General features: G+C 45.2%; 1 protein-coding gene across 7 annotated transcripts in view; it reads right to left on the bottom strand.

Annotated features, from left to right (window-relative positions):
- The window catches only part of Mrap2 (melanocortin 2 receptor accessory protein 2), a 56,343-nt gene that overhangs the window by 13,977 nt on the left and 21,510 nt on the right, over positions 1-20,856 (bottom strand). For 4 of the 7 annotated variants that reach the window (NM_001108774.1, XM_006243488.5, XM_006243487.5 and 1 more), the window contains 2 exons: positions 3,998-4,110; positions 2,504-2,637 (listed from right to left, as the gene is read on the bottom strand). In NM_001108774.1, coding sequence (NP_001102244.1) covers positions 2,504-2,636 — 133 coding nt within the window. In that variant the 5' untranslated portion in view covers position 2,637; positions 3,998-4,110. Of the gene's footprint in view, positions 1-2,503; positions 2,638-3,202; positions 3,654-3,997; positions 4,111-20,856 lie in introns of those variants that run through there. The other 3 variants (XM_063265792.1, XM_063265794.1, XM_039081764.2) reach the window with 2 other exon arrangements.

The raw sequence follows: 20,856 nt of genomic DNA, 5'->3' as shown, positions 1-20,856 counted from the left end.
GAACAGTGAGTACTCACCTGGACTTTTTAATATTTTCCTGATATTAGTGTTGAAACAAAAGCATTGTCATTAACAGGACAGTCGTTCAGTTAAGTATGCATTGTGCCACAGCTCGGCCTTGGTTTTTAAAGGAGGTTCTTGAGCTGGAGAGATGGCTCAGCAGTTAAGAGCACTGACTGCTCTTCCAGAGGTCATGAATTCAATTCCCAGCAACCACATGGTGGCTCACAACCATCTGTAATGAGATCTGGTGCCCTCTTCTGGCCTGCAGTCACATATGCAGGCAGAATACTGTACATAAAAATAAATAAATAAATAAATAAATAAATAAATAAATAAATAAATATAAAGGAGGTTCTTTTTCAATCAATAATCATATCCATAACAACAACAAACAATGCTCAAAAGAGAGCTGCCTTGGTGTCTCTGGAAACATGCTAATGGAAATTATAGCAGAGGGCTGTCTGTGGAGCCCCTCAGACCAAGGGAGAGAGACAGGAGCAGGCTGACATAGCCCTGATGGAAAGGCTCACATTACAGAGAACAGCAGAGGCGCTCTGCCAGTCTTTCTGATTTCCACCAAGACTCAGAACAGAGGTTGTCCTATTAAAAACAACAGATTAAAGAACTCAGTGAGTTTAGGAAGGTGACTTCATACTCAGACCACAAGACCCTTTATCAGATAATTCATGATAGCATATCCTAAGAGGTCCGTGCCCTCTCTCTTCATTCCCATAAATACTGAGCAGATGTCATCCAAGGAAGGAGAGAAGCACTCCGTTATTGCTGCAAGTGTGAAGGATATGGGACTTAGAGAGTGGCTTTGCTTAAGGAACAAATGTAGAGATCCCTCTGTGCAGCAGATGGGTGCTGCTACATAGTACTGTAAGGTACCACTGCTGCCAACAGGGGAGGGACAGAGCGAGGGAGGGAGGGAGGGAGGGAGGGAGGGAGGGGAGCATGACTGCACTATCCAATGTTCTACTTGATCTGGACCAGTTAAGAGCCTAAAATGAAGGGCTGGAGAGATGGCTCAGTCATTAAGAGCACTCACTGCCCTTGTAGAGGACCCAGGTTAATGTCCCAGCACCAAGATCAGGTAGTTCACAACTCCTGGAACTGACTTCCTCTTCTCACCTCTGAAGGAACTACCTACCTACCTACACACACACACACACACACACAAACACACACACACACACACACACACACATACACACACACATCAATAAATCACAACAAGTCTAGAATGTTTGCAGTGTTTACGTGTTCAACTGGAAACAACTGGACACTGCAGAGCCAGTTAGAGCATGACCCAGAGTGGGCCACAGGGCATTGCTTATAATATCAATTCTTCCTCCCAATCAGCTTCGCGTGATTCAGAAAGCACCGGGCTGGAGGAGAGTGTAACAGTAACCCTTCACAGAATGGCATTGCTTTGCGGCAGAGCAATAATCACCCTGATTCCCTGCAGCGTAATTGATGCCTTACAGTGGCCTCTATGGCCTCTGATGGGAGGCTGTCCTCATCTGTCTCTGCGAACACCGCTCTTCACAAATCTAGAATTTCGACAGGATTTTTGAAGTGCTTTTTAACATTTATTTTTATCTTACGTGTCTTGGTGTTTAGCCTTCGTGTATATATGTGTGCCCTGTGTAGAGTAACCATGAAGGTAAGAAGAGGGTATTGTATCCTTTGGAACTGAGTTACAGGTGGTTGTGAGCAGCCATGTGGGTGACAGAAATAAAACCTGGGTCCTCTGGAAGAACAGCCAGGGCTCTGAGGGCTGAGCTCTCTCTTCATCCTTCCTGTGGGTTTGTAAATGTTTTACTGGCTATTACAAAGTCTTCATGGACTCTCTCCAGACCCTATTTCTATACACATCTTTATTGTTGTTTTGTGGGAGTTTTTCGTTTCTTTTGTTCATTTGTTCTTTTTGGGTTTTTTTGGTTTTTGTTGTTGTTGTTGTTGTTGTTGTTGTTGTTGTTTTCTTTTTGTTTGGTTTGGTTTGATTTGGTTTGGTTTGATTTGGTTTTTGTTTTTTAGAGACAGGGTTTCTCTGTGTGTTCTGCCTGCCCTGGAACTTGCTCTGTAGTCCAGGCTGGCCTCAGACTCACAGTGATTTGTCTGCCTCTGCCTCCCAAGTGCTGCGATTAGACAGGCAGAGCCACTGCCTGGCAGGACCTGGAATAGTTAATGCCTTCTTTAAAACAAACAAACAAACAACAACAACAACAACAAAACCTCTTTCTGAAGCTAAAACACATATTCTTACTCTTCCACCAAGCGGGTGTTGTTTTAAGCCCTTTGTAAATCAGAATTTCCAATGCCCCGATATCACACCACCCCCACAGAAACCAGCCAACCTGAAAGGGGTGCTTTGTATTTAGAGATAGAAGAGTATTCTGTGAGAAGATAGGGTGTTAGGAAAAGGCAGGCACAGGGGACTTCACAGGTTAAAACAAACAGATGGCAACACCCCGAGGAGCAGCACAAGCCTTACATTTGTGAGCCTTCAGTCCTTCGAAGGAAACCGGTCCGATCTCATAGTACTCGTATTCCCAGGTATAGTCAGAGTTAGATGGTGACTGTGGGGATGTTCTGTTAGAAGTCAGCCTCTGGGCAGACATCTCCATCCTGCACACATGGAGAAAGGCAAGCGCAGAGCTCATCAGTTCATTCACAGATGCACAACTACCCTGACTGATCTTGGATGCATTCAAGCGCTCAGGGTCAAAAATCTCCTAGCTCTTAACCACTAGGTCACCAGCTACCCTCACCTCCTACAGCGTAGCCTTCATTTTCTTCCATCCCCCCACTAGTCTACAGTCTGTTACATCGGACACTGTGTGTGTGCTGTGAACTGTACTGAATGCTTGGCATGCAATCAGTGTGAACTCCTGGGAGATGAACGGGGAAAGGGAAAGAAGAGACTATGTCAGAACCTCTGAGTTTGTACATCCACCTCATCACCTCGTCCTGTGTGGACTAAGTAACATCAGTGTCAGAACTGAACTGACAGCATGTCCGTCTTGGGCATACTGGGTAGCAATGCAGATGTGCAACCCAGATGTCAGGAAACAGGGTAAAACAAGGACATGAGTAACAGCAACTGCACTGTGGGGGAAGATCCTCAGGAGAGGCCAGCCCTCACATTTGCTTACTCCCAGAGGAAGCCATACTTACAGGATTTCTCAAATACCTTTTTGGATACTTGGGTTATTTTAAGCATCTTCTTTGGGAGCTGTTAGAATGTGTGCCTGGGATAATTACGGTCCGTGCAGCCTATGTGTAGTTACCATGTGTAATTACATCTAACGGAAGTGAGACTGCCTGCTAGGGCAGAGCCACGGGAGTCATATAAATCAGAACCCTACAAACAAATGGATAAACAGAAATCACTTAGGAGAAATTTTGGATAAAACCACAATGAAAATCAGGATTCCCTGAGCAATGTCCACCACTGCACTTCTGTCTTTAAAATAACTCTCTGGAACTTACTCTTGACTGCCCGGCGGGGAAGAGTCACCCACAGCCAACTTTAAGGCACAGCCACTGGGACAGCTAAGCAAAATCATTACTACCATTCGGGCCCACGGCTCCTACCTCTCCTTTCAGCGACTCCTCTCTCCCTGTCCCTAGACCTGGGACCACAGTGCTGAGGACTCAGAGTCAGCACGGAACACACCCAAACACTAAATCTTCCAAAGAAAGGAGATTTATGACTCTGGAGGGGACAAGCTGGGGGCTGCCTCTGGATCAGGCAAAGCCAGCAGCCAGTGCCTCTGTAGCAGTGGTTTTAACAAGATAAAGGTGAGGTCTGTGCTAGGACAAATTGGTAGGTCCTGACTGAACATGATAGTCAGTTGGCCAAATAATGAATTACTAGACCTTGGTGTTTTAGTCAGGCATTAGGAAGTGGCCAAATAAGGAAGTAGACCTGGTGACTAGCTTTAGGAAGGTGACCTAACAAGGGAAGGGCAAGACCTGCCTGTACCTAGTTTGCAATGCTGGTCAGAGAGCCCTTCACAGCGTATCCAATTCACAATGTCCAAAGAGTTAACTGCCAGGGCCCAGATACCTGCCAGTGTCAGGAATTAAGTCGTTCCCCTAAAGGTAGAAAGGCAGAAACAGAGATGTCAGCGCTTACATGGGAAGAAAGGCTCCATAAACCAAAAGGACTGCTGAACTTCACATAAGTTAAATGTTCAATTACCCGTCCCGTGTCAGTTTAAGATAATGTAAAACCATTACCACATGCGGTGGTTAATCTGATCAATTTGACTGGATTTAGAGTCACCATGGAAACACAATTCTGTATATATCTATGAAGATGTTTTCAGACAGGCTTAAGGGAGGAGGGATGACCCATGACAATTAGGTGATGTTGGGCCATGCATGGGTGGGATCCCAGACTGAATAAAGAGAGAGAGAGAGAGAGAGAGAGAGAGAGAGAGAGAGAGAGAGAGAGAGAGAGAGAGAGAACCAGGCACCAGCATGGATCTGTCTGTGCTCCCTGTCGTGGATGCAGTGTGAAAAACGCCTCCTGCTCCTGCCACCATGCCTTTCCTACCCTCAAACTCGACAGTCGGAATAAACCCGTCTGTCCTTTGTTTCCTCAGGTATTCTGTCAGAACCAAGAACAATAACAGATGTAGAAAGTTGGTGCCACAGATCAGGGTCTGCTGTCGTAAGCCTGGCCTCGTAGTTGTTTAGCCTCTGACTGTTGAGAAGCATGGAAGGCATGCAACACCAGCTAGAAAAGTCCTAGATATAGTGTGTGTGTGTGCGTGTGTGTGTGAGTGTGTGAGTGTGTGTGAGTGTGTGTGTGAGTGTGTGTGCACGCGCGTGTGTGTGTGTGTGTGAGTGTGTGTGTGCACGCGTGTGTGTGCATGTGTGTGCATGTGTGTGCATGTGTGTGAGTGTGTGTGAGTGTGTGTGCGTGTGTGTGAGTGTGTGTGCGTGTGTGTGAGTGTGTGTGCGTGTGTGTGCATGTGTGTGCGTGTGTGAGTGTGTGTGTGTGCGTGTGTGTGTGTGTGAGTGAATGTGTGTGTGCGTGCGGGAGTGTGTCTGGCTGTGTCTGTATCTGTCTGTCTCTCTCCTCTCTCTCCTCTCTTCTCTCTCTCTCTCCCTCTCTCTCTCTCTCCACTTGGTTATCTCTTTTCACTCCGAATGGTAGTTCCAAACATAATCTCCCTCCCCAACTGTTACTGTATTCTCGGATTACTTCTACCTTCTCTGCCATTGCAGCTTTTGATACCAGATGCCTCTGGGCAAGGCCGACTTTCAGGGGCCTGATTCTTGCTGATGGAAAACTCTCTCTCTCTTCACTGTTTTCTGCCTCAGGAGCTGCGAGCTGCTCTGACTGTCCCAGGCTCCAGCCAGCCAGTTCCACAGTTCCCAGTCCCCAGGCCAAGGCCAACCATGTATGCTTACAAACAGCCATTTCAAACTTCCCAAATGATCTCCAATAACTTATTTTTTATCACATAATTCACATATTTTGTGCCTTATCAAAAAAATCCTGAGTTTCAGTTTAACGTAATTTTTTTTTTGTTCAAAAAAAGGAGTTCTCAGGATTTCAAACGTGACCAACAACCAGCTTTTCTACTTAATAACAAAGTAATTTATGATTCAAGGCTGATTAGCATTGCTCTTACAGCTCTTGCTACAAACTTAATTTCGAAGGGAAAATCTTTTTTTAATAGGTTGGCAATTTGAGGTGCTAATGTTACTAAGTCTCATGGTGTTAACAAAATAAACTAAAAAATAATAAGAAGAAAAAAACATTCCATGAATGTAACAAAACGTTTCTTAAAGGACTCTCTGTGAGCTAGGACTTTGCCCTAAGCTAAGGCAGCTGGAGACCATGCTGGAAAGCCTAAGTGAGCTCCTGGGTCTGAGTAAGTTGCATGAGGTATGTGGGAGATGAGACAGTGTGGATGTGTGTTCAGTGATTGACAGCTACTTTGATTTGCTTCTGGTAACATTTACAAACACTGACTGAAGAGATTGTGTTCAAACACAATGGGGACACAGGCAGCTGGCAGATTGGGATGTGTTTAAAACTGTTTGTGCTTTGTGCCTATGCTATATCTAAATGTCAAAAAATTATAATTATTGATTTTTATAGATATTGACATGCTCATTCTAATATGTATAACGTATTTTATATGTTTTACTTTTGGATAAATCTGCTTGCTGGATAGCCACTGCCTCACCCTCTTTAAATTGAACTTCAAATGCCTTTCTTGCAGCCACCACCTTCATGTCTTTAAAATACAGTGTTTTAATTATTTTAATTTCAAAATGTCACATATGTTACTGCAAGTACAAAGGACAAAATCAAAATGTCCAGACCGGAGCAGTGGTTAATAGATCCATACAATCAGAGATTTCTTCCTTGACCTCTGGTAGTTACTTCTCCCTCCCAGAAGCCTGTCTTCCGGATGATTGAACCTCATCATTATCAAATAGAAGTTAAGCTCTTAACCACAGGCCTCCCAAAACTACATCTGGGTGGGACTCAGCCAGCTGCTCCTGCCCCCAGTAGCCTTGCAACCACAGACATGAAATACAGAGAGGAAAGAAGGTACAAGTCCCATGCTAAAATTATCTTGGGCTATTTAGCTGTTTAATAGTTAATCCATTACCTTCTCTTGGCATTGTTATGTCTAGAACTGCACACCAAAATTAGTTCCAGAGACATATAAAAATCAATTCTTTTAAGACTTACCTTCACCCTTTGAGGAATTTTCTACAGCCTCCCTTAACCCACCTTCAAAAGTCAAAACCACACCCTTCGGAGCACTGCTCCTCTCTCTTCCCTCCCTCTTAACAAATTGAATCCAAAAGTTTCACAGCCCTTCATCTATACCAGGTTACTTCTTAAATATGTTTTTGTTCTCATACCATAGCCTCTACCTCTGTTTCAAAAAGTGATCCACCCAGAATGCTGTCAATTCATGAACACAGCTACTGGATTATAACCCAGAAATGGACAACCAGTTAAACATGGGATAAAGGGTGGGAGAGCCCTACCTAATCTCCCATATTTATGTCCTTGTTTATCTCAAAACACTCAGGTTTGAGTCAGCACCTTACTTCCATAACCCCCATATCCCGCAACCCCTCCTGTCCTATCAAGTCATTGTATATATTTGTAAACAACAACAAAATGATCTGGCAATATTGGATTACAGCTTGTTTCTCTAAAACACTTGTTATTCTAAGAGGCCAGATCTCATAGCCTAAAGAAACCAGGCCCTGTCAGTCTTCTGGGAACATTGAAACATACAGGTCTCAGCAGGAAAAAGCAAATCCAAGGAGACCTGACCCTGGTCCCTAACAGATGGCAGCAGGGACAGAGCTGTGACAAGATGCATTTCCCTTCATCTCTGCAGTCCTTGACCTTGCCTTATGTCAGGTTCAGGATGCCTTTAAGCCATGGGTTCCCCTAGGAAAGATTATAAAAGTCAGTCATTCTCTTTGTTCCCAGGGATGTGAACCTTCCTGATGGCTCGTTCTAGGACCTGAGGTCCCTCCTAGAGACACAAGCAAGTGAAGAGCCTGTGTTTCCTCAGAAACTCAATATGGAACCTGACTACTGAGGCAACTGTCTCTCTCATGCACTCACTACTTCTGTCATTGTGTCCTCTTCTCTATTTCTCAAGGAGTTTGGCAAGGTAAGGCAGGTGAATGTGGACAAAACTGTAGGCAGGGTGGCCAGCACAGCTGCGTTATTAAACAGGTTATTGCAATTAAAGAGAAGTCAGACAACGTCTGGAGGTATCAGGACACGACAGCATCCTCCACATGATGGTTTGACAGGCATGCAAAATAAAAAAGCAACAGGGTTGTAGAGGCTTGCATTAAGGCTCCTGGGAGCCACCAAGGCCAGCAGGATAGAGCAGAATCAGATTCCTTGTGAAGAGGCTCCTGAGAGAGTACTGTATTAATCAGGAAAGTAGATGTTCAAGTCACAGTGGAAACTCTCCCTCTCCCTCTCCCTCTCCCTCAACCTCTCCCTCAGCCTCTCCCCTTCCCCCTCCCCCTCCCTCTCCCTCTTGCCTGCTCTCTCAACCTCTCCCTCTCCTCCTTCTGTCCCTTCCCCTCCCCCACCCCTCCCCCTCCCCTCTCTCTGTAGTGAAGATTCAGAGTAAGATTAAGAAATAACATAAACTGTTACTATTAGCTATAAGAACCCTTCTGGGACAGAAAAGCCACTGTGTTTATTCTTTGCCTATCACCAACTCCTTGGCCAGCTAGCTCCTACCAAACCTATTTTGTGGTTAACCAACCTATGTGTTCTAGGCAGAGGAAGTAAAGAAAAGGTAACAGATACGGGATGTTGCTTAGTAACTGCCTGCCGTTTGTGGAAGCCCTGGACTCCAATCTCCAGAGCGGCAAAAAAAAAAAGAAAAGGAAGACCATTTGGAGAGAAATTATTTATAACAAAAATAACTCAAATGATGGCCATTTGGATGTTTGTTTAAAAGCTGTAATTATCAGCATTTACATCTCAGGATCCCTGCTACTCAACTAACTTACCAACTTAGCAACACAGTAATGACTGTCTCTTTTTAAGGCTACTACGATGCCGTATCCTTTGATCATTGCAGATTGACACTGCAGCCAATGAAATAAACAAAGCAGGGGGAGACAAGAAGATAATGACAGGTACATGAAACAAAGAAAATAAAAGTGGAGATTGTGTTCCTCCCCTCTAAGTGGCACACCACAAACACACTGCTGCCCTCCCCACAGCCTGCAGCCCAGCACCACACAGCAGAGACTAACAGGATTAGAAGCAGCCACCTGGTACTCTCACAGAGTCCCAGGCTACAAGCTCTCTGGTGACAGAAAGCCCACTGTAGACAACATATTTATACGAATGTTTCTTCTCTCCTGTCGCCTAAATAAGCTAATCAGGGATAGATCACTCAACCCTATTGCTTCCGTGTGCTGTGGTCCTAAAAGAAAGAATTTATGATAGGAGAAAAGCAGAGACCTAGCATCTCAAACCAGGGAGTGACCGATACCAGAAGCAGCCCTGAGGTCCTGCAGTAAGGCAGAAGGAAAAGCCAGATGCCTCTTCCCATCCAGCCAGCTACGGTTTTAGAAGTTGTCAGGAAAAAAAAGGTGGCGGCAGGGGGGGTGGGGTGGTGGTCTTGTTTTCACTGTATGCCTCCTTTTTGCTTCCAGAACCTGCAATCAATCTCCTCTTTAAAAGGCCATCTGGTCAACCTAGGAAAGTCCAGCAGGCAGTGGTTTTTTATTCATGTCCCAGGGTAAATAGACACCCAGGGCTGTCTCTGAGCTTGGCTGAAAGGAAGCCAGACCTGTTGGCTGTTTGGTTGTTGCTACCCTGTCTGGGACGCCCAGTCTGTGCAAGGCTGGCTGGTTCAGGGGTAGTGACACTGTCACACCAGGACTCACACCAGGGAGCTAAAAACTGGCAGTGCCCTCTGTCCATACAAACAGGAGTCAGGGGGTGTCCTACCTTGGTGCCCTGATGCTCTAGGTATTTAATGTAGGTCAGATTGCCCCCAGATCATTAGAGTTATTAAAAATAACCTCACAGATGGGAAACGCATCGCAAACAAGCTTCCTGGAGAGCAGAGAGACAAACTGTTCTTTCCAATAGCTGAAAGCACTGTTGCCAACGAAGGCAGTGACAATTATGACTACGTCGTTAACTACACTGGAAAGGGCTTAGCTTTTTCAGGCGCACCTAGGTAGTTCAGAACAACCTGTGGTGGAAAATAGTGATTATCAGGCTCCAGACACCTTTCAGCTCATGCAGTGAGAAACCAGCCATCTCCCCTCCTCCCTCCCACACCGTAACACTGTTTCATTAGCTCCTCTGACTCTCTCAACCCCACGTCAGCTCTCCCGCTCCTCCTGGGCATTCCAAGATGCTCACACCAAGAGGCCAGTTAGATAACCTTCATTTCCATGTTAGTGCAAATATCTGTGTTTTCCAATGGTCTTGGGTGACCCCTGTGAAATGGTCGTTTGACCCCAAAGTGGTCAGGACTCCCAGGTTAAGAACCACTGATCTACACTGTCGAGTTTTAGGCCACGCCCCACTGTTTCATAGAAGACACTCTATGCTGTGACTGACAGCAAACAGGTTTTCAGAATGTACCAGTGCTCTGCCCCTGGTTGCCAGGGTACAACCTGGGACTGGTTTCAGAGTGCACCACAGAATAAAAAGTGTGTTCCTAAGACAGACGACGTTCCCCTTAAAATCAACATTCAGATCAATATAATAACGTGTAAATAACAAATGGAGCTTAAAATTATACCCAGGTAGATACTAAGCAAGCACATTAAAGTTAATTGATTAACACATGGGCATCCTTTCTCTAACAACAAGTGCCTCAAAAAGGACTTGAATTCCCTCCACCAATTAAGCTCAAGATACCTTGTAGTACCTAGTAGTAAACAGGCCACATAGAAGGCTCTGAGTTGGTGTCTCCTGGCTCTGTAGTTCTCACTACTTCAGTCCAGAAAATCTTCTCAACTAAATTCTACATACTGGGACATATCAACTGTCCTTGACCTTTGGAGATGGTGACAGTCCTTTCCACACACAGACGCACACACAGACACACACACACACAGACACACACACACACACACAGAGATACCACAAGAAAGGTTATGATACCATTGAGATAATAAGTCCTCCCCTGGCCTTCTACCCCCGCCCCCCATCCCTTGCCTAGCACCTTCTATAAGCCATCAGACAATGGCCTTTTCTACATTGCTGACTGCTGAGTTCCACTCATCTACAAGTCGTGTTATCAATGGTTTTCCCCATCCTCATGTGTTGGTCCTTGGATCATACTAAGAGTTTGTGGATCTTTTAGGGAGTAACTAGGTCACAAGGTCTCAATCCTTGTGAGTGGATTGGTAACCTAAGAGAAGCAGCCAAGTGCACTGCCTGTCCCCATCGCATGAAGACACAACAATGAAGCATTGTCTATGAGGCTGAGAGTCCCTGCCAGACACTGAGAGTGTTGGTGTCTTCACATCGGATTCCTCATCCTCCAGAAGTGTGAGTGATGCATGTCTATTGTTTCTAAGCCTATGGCATTTTGTGCTAGCACTGAGAACAGACTAAGAGCTAGGATGAGATGGCTAAGTGGGTAGAGCTCTGGCTGCACAAACCTGAGTTTAATTCCTACAACCCACATAAAGGTAGACGAGAACTCCACTAAGTTGTCCTCTGACCTACACACACACATACACACACACACACACACACACACACACACACTTGAGAGTGCGCACGCACTATGTGTTCACACAAAAAAATAATAAAGTTTTGTTTAAAAATGAATGGACTGAGATCACAAGCCTGGGTCATCGACATGCTGTATGCTGTATGCATTATGGAATCTCATGATGTTAATGCTTTACAAAGCTATACTTCCTTCAGCCCTGAACATGAGAGGAAATAATAACCTTCATCCTAATAGAGACTTCAGGTGCACATCAAAATGGATGCCATGCACACACAGGGTTTATACCAAAAGTAAAGCACAGAAGCTTTATTCAGAGAAGACTCCTTGGGAGGTGCTGAGGCATGGCTCTGAGGTGCACTGAGGAGTTAGAGGCACAACGCTCCGGCCCCTCTCATAGGCTCATGTGTTTGAATATCTGTTGCCCAGCTCAGGGCACTATTTGGGGATATGTGGACCAAAGACAGATAGACAGTCTAGACAGTCTCTCTCTCTCTCTCTCTCTCTCTCTCTCTCTCTCTCTCTCTCTCTCTCTCTCTCTCTCGTGTGTGTGTGTGTGTGTGTGTGTGTGTTCTGTAGCACAGCCAACTCAACTTCCTGTTCTCTCTGCCTCTTGACTGCTAATAAAACAATATGACCTTTGGCTCCTGTAGCCGAGCCTTCTCCTCCAGGATGCAAGGCAAGGGTGGAAGCACGTCCCTGGACTGTAAGCTAGAATAAGTCCCTCCCCCTTAAAGAGAAAAAGTGAAAACATTTTTTAAAATAAAGAATAGTAGTAATGGTAAGAAGTGCTTCTCAATCAGTGCTCTGTGGGAGGGGTTGAGAGCCTTCCAAAGCAGGAGGAGTTTAGGGAATGGAGTTCAGTACTGAGCCAACCAGGCACCTTGTATATCCTCCTGGCCACAAGCAGACATTCTTGCTTCTTTCCATAGCTTGGGGTTGGAGAGTTTTGGGGGTCCTCTTTTTCCATCTGGGAAAATCATGAGCAGCTAAGGACTAGTGTTCAGACTAGACCAGTTCTGGAAACACATATGGATTCTTAAATCCTTTACTTTTACACCACTACTGCACCTGTGTGACAGCCTCCTAAGGCTTAAACACTCACCTGTGCTGAGAGCAGGACAGACATAAGGGACTTAGAGGAACTTGGTGAAATTCCTTCTAGATATTCATATGTCAGAGTATATGACAAAGTACTAACTTACTTCTTACTTATGTCATTAACTCAACTTGTGTATCTATTTTCAAAACTTATGGGTATGTGTGTGAGCATCTGCACATATATATTTGTGTACTGTAGATACAGACTAGATAGACGGTAGGGATCAATAAATTGATAGATGATGCTAGCAAGCGGATAATGGATAGATGATCAACAGATAGATGAAAGAGATAGACATGGAGAGACACGGGAACACAGATGAGTAACAAACAGATCTGACACTTATAGACTGACTCTTGACCGCCCTGTAATCTGCACGTCAAAGCCCTAACTGCTGACACTTGAATGAGACTACATTGGAAACAGTGTGGGTTGAAGAGGCTGTCTGATGGATATCCAGAAAGAGACACACAAGGGAGCACACACAGAGGAACCCCATGTGAGCAGATAGCAGTAAGACAGCCATCAGAAAGCCACAGACAGAGCTTGTGACACAGCCTTCCCTTATGGCCCTCAGTGGAACATGCATGTCCGTTATTTAAGCTTCCTCGCCCATGAAATTTATAGTGCAAGTAAACTTATGTAAGTGCTGAATTAATTTGAGGAAAACACTGTTCTCTTTGATGAATTAAACTGTCATTAGAAACAAAATTGCCATTTAACTGAATTAAACAGAATTTGAAAGTCCATCATTCCTGACTTTATCCCAATCATTCTCATAGTAATGAAACAATAAATAGACTTCTGAAAGGAAAGCTATTTCCAAACTCTCGTTAATCCACCCTCCTCCATGCCACCTTCAACAGGTACATGAAGTTCCCACACCAATGTTCTAAGGAGTGCCTGCTCTAAACAAGTTAAAATTAGGAGGAGAAAGTTCAAATTAAAGCACTGTGAGCTTAACATGAGAGGCTTAGTGGAGATAAAAAAGTCCAGGCCTAGTCCAGTCTAGAATTCAGGCTCATATATGGAATTGTTCACACCCTTGCTGACCTTCAGCTCTCAAACACACACACACACACACACACACACACACACACACACACACAGGCACACACAGAGGAAGACACAGGTATATGCACAGACAGACAGACAGGTGCACACACACACGCATGCACATGCACATGCGCACAGGCACACACACACACACATACACACACACACAGGCACATACAGAGGAAGACAGACAGACACATGCACAGAGGCATATGCAGACACAGACAGACAGGCAGAGACAGACGGACACAGACATACACACACAAACGCACACACAAACACACACACAGTAAAGGGCACAATGACAGCATGATGACATAGAAAGCAGATACAAAAGTATCTTTAAGAAAAGAGTCTCAGGGGGCTGGGGATTTAGCTCAGTGGTAGAGCGCTTACCTAGGAAGCACAAGGCCCTGGGTTCGGTCCCCAGCTCCGGAAAAAAAAAAAAAAAGAACCAAAAAAAAAAAAAAAAAAGAAAAGAAAAGAGTCTCAGGGCTGGAGAAATGGCTCAGCGGTTAAGAGCACTGACTGCTCTATCAAAGGACCCAGGGTCAATTCCTAGCATCCATATGGCAGCTCACAACTATGTAACTACAGTTCTAGTAACTCTAGTCCCAGAGGCTCCAACATCCTCACACAGACATACATGCAGGCAAAACAGCACTGCACATAAAACAAAAAAATAATTTTTAAAAGAAAGGAAATAGTCCCAGTATGGTATAGGAGCCCTAGCTGAGCATAAAGATGGTCCTCAAAGCTTCTGCCCATTTTCTTCTACTCTTCAAGCTCTCCAGATTCTGAACTTCCCTTCTCTAGAGAATGAGGTTGACATGAAAAGTTGCCTCCTCTGCAATTGAAGTACTTCATTAATACTTCAGGGAAGTTCCCTAAACAGAAAAGTAAACAACTCAAAATAGCTTCAGGAAGTCCCTGAAACTGACCAGATTCACCAGCTCCCCTCTCTGCTTTCTAGAGTAAGCAGAAAAAGCTAGAAGTCACCTTCAGAACCTAGAGAGCTAAGCTGCAAAGACTGGAAGACACAGAAAACGCCTGAGCTGCCTTGAAGAAGTTAGACTGGGGTTTTGTGGAAAGGACACTCTCCAACCTGTTGAGCTGCCTGAAGGCTATGCAATGTGCTCCAGGCTCCAGGCCATCACCCATGCTGGTGTAGGCCTTGGTGATGCATCTGTCTTTGAGTTATTTCTGCTCCTTACCCATACTCCTGTAAGTAACCCCAGTAAAACTCATTGGTTCACAAAGTTGGACTTTGTTGGTATCCATACTTTGGTTTGTTATGGGCTTCCTAACACATCTCCCCAGAAAGAGTTGTGATACAACAGGGGCTTAGAACCACCCCTACCATGGTACTTTGTCCAACTAACTACCTTAGCACATCGGATCTCTTTCTTTTTCTCAAATTTCATGATGAATGACTTGAATTTCTTACTTATGAGAGAGTGTGGTAGTTTGAGTGAGGAATGTCCACATAGAGCAGGTATTTGAATCCTTGGTGTCCAGTTTATATTTTCACTGGGGAGATCTGGCAGGTATGGTCAAACCAGAAGATGTATGCACTTGGTTATACTACCTCACTCAGCTTTGAGCCTGTCCTCTCTACTTCATGTCTTCTGTTAAAGATGAAACACCTAAGATAAGAAAAAATAAATTTAAAAAAAGATGGAACTCCGGTCACCATGCCTACCATTTGTTGCCATGGCTCCCGATGGATTCTTATCTTTTGGAACTGCAAGGCCAAGCAAACTCTCTTCTTCAAGTTGCTTTTGGTCATAGTATTTTATTGCGGCAACAAAAAAGTAGCTAACCGGGACAGCATGAATCCAGCTCCCAAAAGATCAGCCTGTTGCTTACCAAGTACTCGGGCTGATTTATGTGGCTGTAGTTCTAAAACACTGTGGCCAGGTGAAATAAAACTTTAAACACAGGCCATTTGTGTAGCCCTGGGGAAGCACTCTTTAAGTTTTAATTATTGGAGTTTGTGAAACATTTGTCACAGACTATAATAAGTAGAGTAGGCTGTATCTTAAATCACCTCTTGGAAGGTGGTCTGTCAGAAATAGCTTACTTTATTTCTCTCCACGGGTATCCATCTCCAAGCAGCACACACCACTCCTACAGCCGGGAGGCAAATCATTCTGATGAGAGGTGAATGCAGGGGGAGAAGGATCAGAACTTGTAAATGTAGGAGGTTGAGACAATGTAGCAGAAGAGTTCAGACACAGGACCATGTTCTTGGTCTGGCCTAGACAGAAGTGGGCATTGTTAACGTTCTCCATTAGCCTAGCCCTCAGCCACCCTAGTGGAACTGCTGATGAGCAAGCCAGAGCCTGAGGGAGGGAGCAAGGCTGGAGCTCCCAGCACCCTACTGCTTCACCTCACAGGTAAGACCTGAAGGGAGGAAGGTGAGGCCCTGCAAAACAAGGGATGGACAGTGTGCCTGCAACCTCTTGTCTGAGGGTCCCCGAGTCTCCAAACATACATACATACATACATACATACATACATACATACATACATACATACATGTTCATCTCCTTCGGGTGTCACTTTGACTCAGACATGGCGGGTTGCTTTCTATGGTAGATAGGTAACTGCAGATGATAAAAGTAAGTATCTATGTGACTGTCCTTGGAGGCAGTTATCTTGCTTCTGGCACCTCAAGCTCAGCCTCAGGGACACAGGTTAACTCTCTCTGCACCATTAGGCTGTGTAGAAATTTGAAAACACTGGTGTAAGTGTGACAGGCTTGTATAATGTTGTCCAGAGTTTCATCTCAAATGTCTGCGTTTTCCATCGGCCGTGTTAGCGTGTGTGGGTTTCAGGGGGAGCTAGGAAAGGTCACACTCTCTTACCCATCACCTCATGCCTCTTTCTTGATTCACCAGGCACTGTGAGTCCACCTGTGGGAAGCAGCGCTCTCAGCCACCCCTGCTTCTCATGACACTTGTTTTGCCGTCACAAGGACATGTGTGAGGAAAGCAAATGCGCCTTTGAGGAGATGAGTATCTGAAGCAAATCATTTTCACCTGAAGGGCTATGGCATTTTAGTAATGTCCTCTAGTCAGGGAAGTAATTATATAGGTCTTGGCGGCAGAAGCAGAAGCCACAATTAAACCCACATTTAACTTGTACAGTTTTAGCATCTCACAAAGAGATTTTCAACCTCTGCTTTTTTTTTTTTACCTCACACCTAAGCAACATTAGCACAGACTGAACATTATTACAGCATGTTCACAAGGAAGGGGGAGCAAAAGTTAATGTCTCGCATGCTTTCTCCTTCTTTCTAGTAGGAGTAAATACATTTCATACTCCAGTAGAGAAAGAAAAGAAAAGGAACACTTTGTACCTTGGCATATACCAAATAATAATAATAATAATAATAATAATAATAATAATAAATAAATAAATAAATAAAATAGCAGCATCAAGAGCCTAGGTGTTAGATGGACTCCCTGTTAGCAGACAGAAAGAGAGCAGGACCATGGTTAGCTAAGGAAGGCATTAAGTTTCCTCAGTCCCCTGACTTAAGACAAAGGCCTGGCAGCTTTTGTGTCCCGCAGGAAGGCCCCCTGCTGGTGGACTGGCTCAACAAGTTGAAGGCTACATCAAGACAGTCACTCAACACTTACCAGTCCCCTATCTGGTCTTCCAACCCTGGATGGGGGTGGGGGCAAATCTCAGATTTCTCTGCCACCACCTGCTAATGCTTCCGATTTTGCCTGGTAGAGAAAATGCACTTGATCCAGACCCCAGGCCCCTTAGACTGTATCAGCATCATCTTAGATGGACACTAATCTAAGTCTCCCCCAAAATGAAACCTTAACTGTGTTCTAAGGAAAACACATCTCCCCACCTGACGGACCCACTTCTTTGCTATCTGCTGTCTGAAGAAAGGTCACAGTTTTAGGAAAATGAAATGAAGGCAAAAGTCATTTTCAACCACAAACAATGGACAAATGCACACTTGGTACTGTCCGCAATTTTGCAGGATACTTCTCTCCTTGTGTTTATTGTTTATTCTCTCTCTCTCTCTCTCTCTCTCTCTCTCTCTCTCTCTCTCTCTCTCTCTCCCTCCCTCCCTCTCTCTCTCTCTCTCTCTCTCTCTCTCTCCCCTCTTCTCTCCCTCCCCCCTAAATTCTGATGAGCCTCTCTTTCCAATGGGAGTCTCTGAAATACTGGCTAAGGAAGTATTTTTTCCTAACTGTTCCCACATCTAACTCTTCAGCCATCAGAAGTTAGTAGAGCATCAGGCAGACAGATTGCTACTCTTTCCCATTCTAATCCAGCCATTAAAGACCCTCATATTCTGAGCAGCCACATTTGGTGGCACCTGCCCCAGTATTTGCCTGTTTTTGTTTTCCAAGACCCTTTGAAATGGACTCTCCTTCTCTGTCTTTCACCACAGAATGCATTGCCCTTCTGCTCACACAGCCACTTCTGAGACCCAAAAGAACTGCAGTGTCCACACATGAAGGCTGACCTCGCTGTGCTCCCGCCTGGGATCAGAACTTTTCTCTTTCTCCATCATCGGCTGAGCTGCTGGACAGTTTCTCACCCACGCAAGTTCAAAGCAGGAAGGCAGGACTACCCTGGCCTTAGTCTCTGAGCTGCTCAGTGACACCTGTCTTCTTTCCGGTGGCTCACTCTTCCTCATCATCTCCTCCACTCAAAACTCCCTGCTCCTGTGCTGTCGTTCTCCAGCTGGTCCCTCATGGTCCCAGAAAATGTCCAAGCATCCTTTCCTTACCACATTTGAACAAGGGAGGTAGATCGAGCTGCCCATGACATCTCATGAATTTCACGTTCAGGAGGCACATATGCAGGTTCAGCAGCTCTCTCTGAAGATATCTCTTCAACAGCCTATTCTCTCAATGCTTATATTATTAGTCATCTTTTGTGTCTTTGTGGTGGTGGGGATGTAATACAGAGTCTCACTTAAGGTAGGCAAATGTTCTGTCACTGAGCTATACCGTCAATCCACCTCTCTCTCTCTCTCTCTCTCTCTCTCTCTCTCTCTCTCTCTCTCTCTGCCTGTATGTGTGCACATGGGTATGCAAGCATGCATGCACACATTCTGTAGGTGCTATGATCTGTGTATGTATGCTTATGTGTGTGGAGGCCAGAGGTCCATGTCAGGTGCCTTCCTCTCCACCTTTATTTTTCGAGACTGAGTCTTTCATTGAACCTGAAGCTCACAGACTGAGCTGGACTCAATGAGCGTCAGAGGCCCACCTGTCTCTGCTTCCACCTTTACCCTGAGAATCAGGGCTACAGCACACACTGTCACACCCAGCCTTTTCCATGGATTCTGGGGATCCAGACTCAGGTCCTCATGTTTGCCAAGCAGGCACTTTGCCAACTCGGCCATCTTCCCATTCTTGGAGTGGGTAGTGTGTACCTTAGTCAAAAAGCTTACCTTGGTGCCCTCACTTTATCTACGAATCACACTGCCTGCTAGTTTCTGATTGTTTTTCTTCTTGCTTTCTAACAAGTGAATGGGAGCATTGGAAGACAAAATTCAGCTTGCCTCTAATCCTATGGGGAACCCCTCTTCTCCAGTCCTGTCCACCAATCTTGGGAATGCAGCCACCTATCTCAGGACTGGCTCAAAGGCTGTTTATGGCCCTTCTTTGCCAGGTTATTGTCTGTCCCTCCAGATCTTTGTCTCAAGCCACCTTCCTGCAGATTCTTTGATGTGGCCCCTCACCCCTGAATAGGTGCTGCTCAGAATTGAACATGGAGTGGAGTAGACCCTGGGCTCCTCTGAACCTAAACCACACGGAGGGAACAGGTAATGCTGGTGGCGAGCCTGGCTCTAACCTCAGGTCTCCTGCCTATGGACTCTGTAACTAAGCATCCATACCTTACTCCTCTGGGTCTCTGTCTCTTCCTTTGTTAAATGGGCACAGTGATGATTACGGTCCCACGTCCTGGAGTACATTTCCAACACTGCTATCTTCCTGACATCTGAGAAGCTCCACACAAATGTACTTAAGGAATGGCAAGTCTTTATCAATGAAATGCAAAGCTGGTCTCTAAGACCTCACTTGGCTGGCAGACGACTGAAACCCCAGGATGTCTGTCACCAGAATGTGGCTCACCAGGCAGGAACTAACCTGTAATCTCATCTCATTCCTTCTCTTTCTATCTCTCCCTCCACCCCCAACTCTTTGAAACAAGGATCCACTGTGTGGCCCATGATGGCCTCACACATATCCCTGTACTCGAGTTTCCAAAGCAATGGAATTTATAAGCTATGCAATTCATCTGACTGCGTGTGTGCGTGTGTGCGTGTGTGCATGTATGTGTGTGTGTGTGTGTGTATGTATGTGTATGTGTGTTCACATAAATGTGTATGTGTGGGGGTACATATGCATGTGTGTGCATGTTTGTGCAGGAAAGCAAGAGACTGGTGTAAGGCACTGTCTTCTATTGCTCTCCATCTTTTTGACACAGAATCTTTCTCAAATCTGAAGCTCAGTGATTCATAGACTCGTGGGTCAGCAAAGCCTCCTGTCTCTCCCTCTGTAGCGTTACAGCCACCATGTCTGGCATTTTTAATGTGTGTGCTAGGGATCCAAGTTCAGGGACCACACTCACCTGGCAAGTACTCTACCAACCATGTGTGTGCAGGGCCCAGGGAAGCCAGAAGAAGCATCAAATCCTCTAGGACTGGCATTATAGGCAGTTTGGGTGCTGGGAATTGAACCCAGGTCCTCTGGAAGAGCGGCCAGTGTGCTTAACCACCTAGCCATCTCTCCAGCCTGAGTCCTCTATTTTAAAACTGCTCTGAACCTTGATGTAGAGCTTCAACCTGCGTACCCAAAATTCTAGGATTCATATCTTTTGCAGACACATTTCCCTCAGATCTATAGTTATTGCGACTTTAATCAGTGACTCCCACAACCATATATCTTCGTCAGAGTAAGTGGCACCAAGAAGGAAAAGGCACAGAGACAGAGCCCTACTTACTCACTTTAACCCGGCCTCCACCCCACCCCCAACCTGGCCTGTTGTTTAATTTAGCAGGAGGTTGCCCCCCAAGATTCTATGAAGCTAGGTGCACTTTATATTGTCGACCATGGTAAGGTTGGTGACTACCCAATATATCTGTAGGTTCTCTGGTGCATGGGAATGACAGGCAGTTTGGCCTGAGACTAAAGGAGACGGACCATAGATGAGGAGGCATCTCAGTAAGTTTCCGTCACTCTGCAGATCTTTCAAATCCAAAAGCGTTCAGAGGTGGATTCTGAGTGCTCAAATGTCCCAGCTTCTGCCAGCTAATAGAAACTAGGAGGATGTGAAAATGATGTCATTTGCAAAGTTAAAGAAGACCCTGTGTGAGCAGAGGTGGCTCAGCCTAGAGAGCAAGCATTAGGCATGAGGCATTAGGCATTTCTACAATCTAGGAATGTAGAAACAGCAGGA

The sequence above is a fragment of the Rattus norvegicus genome, chromosome 8 (genome assembly GCF_036323735.1).
Source record: "Rattus norvegicus strain BN/NHsdMcwi chromosome 8, GRCr8, whole genome shotgun sequence".
NCBI lineage: Eukaryota > Metazoa > Chordata > Mammalia > Rodentia > Muridae > Rattus > Rattus norvegicus.
The sequence above is the reverse complement of the archived record's forward strand: the minus strand, read 5'-3'. Positions and strand labels throughout refer to the sequence as shown.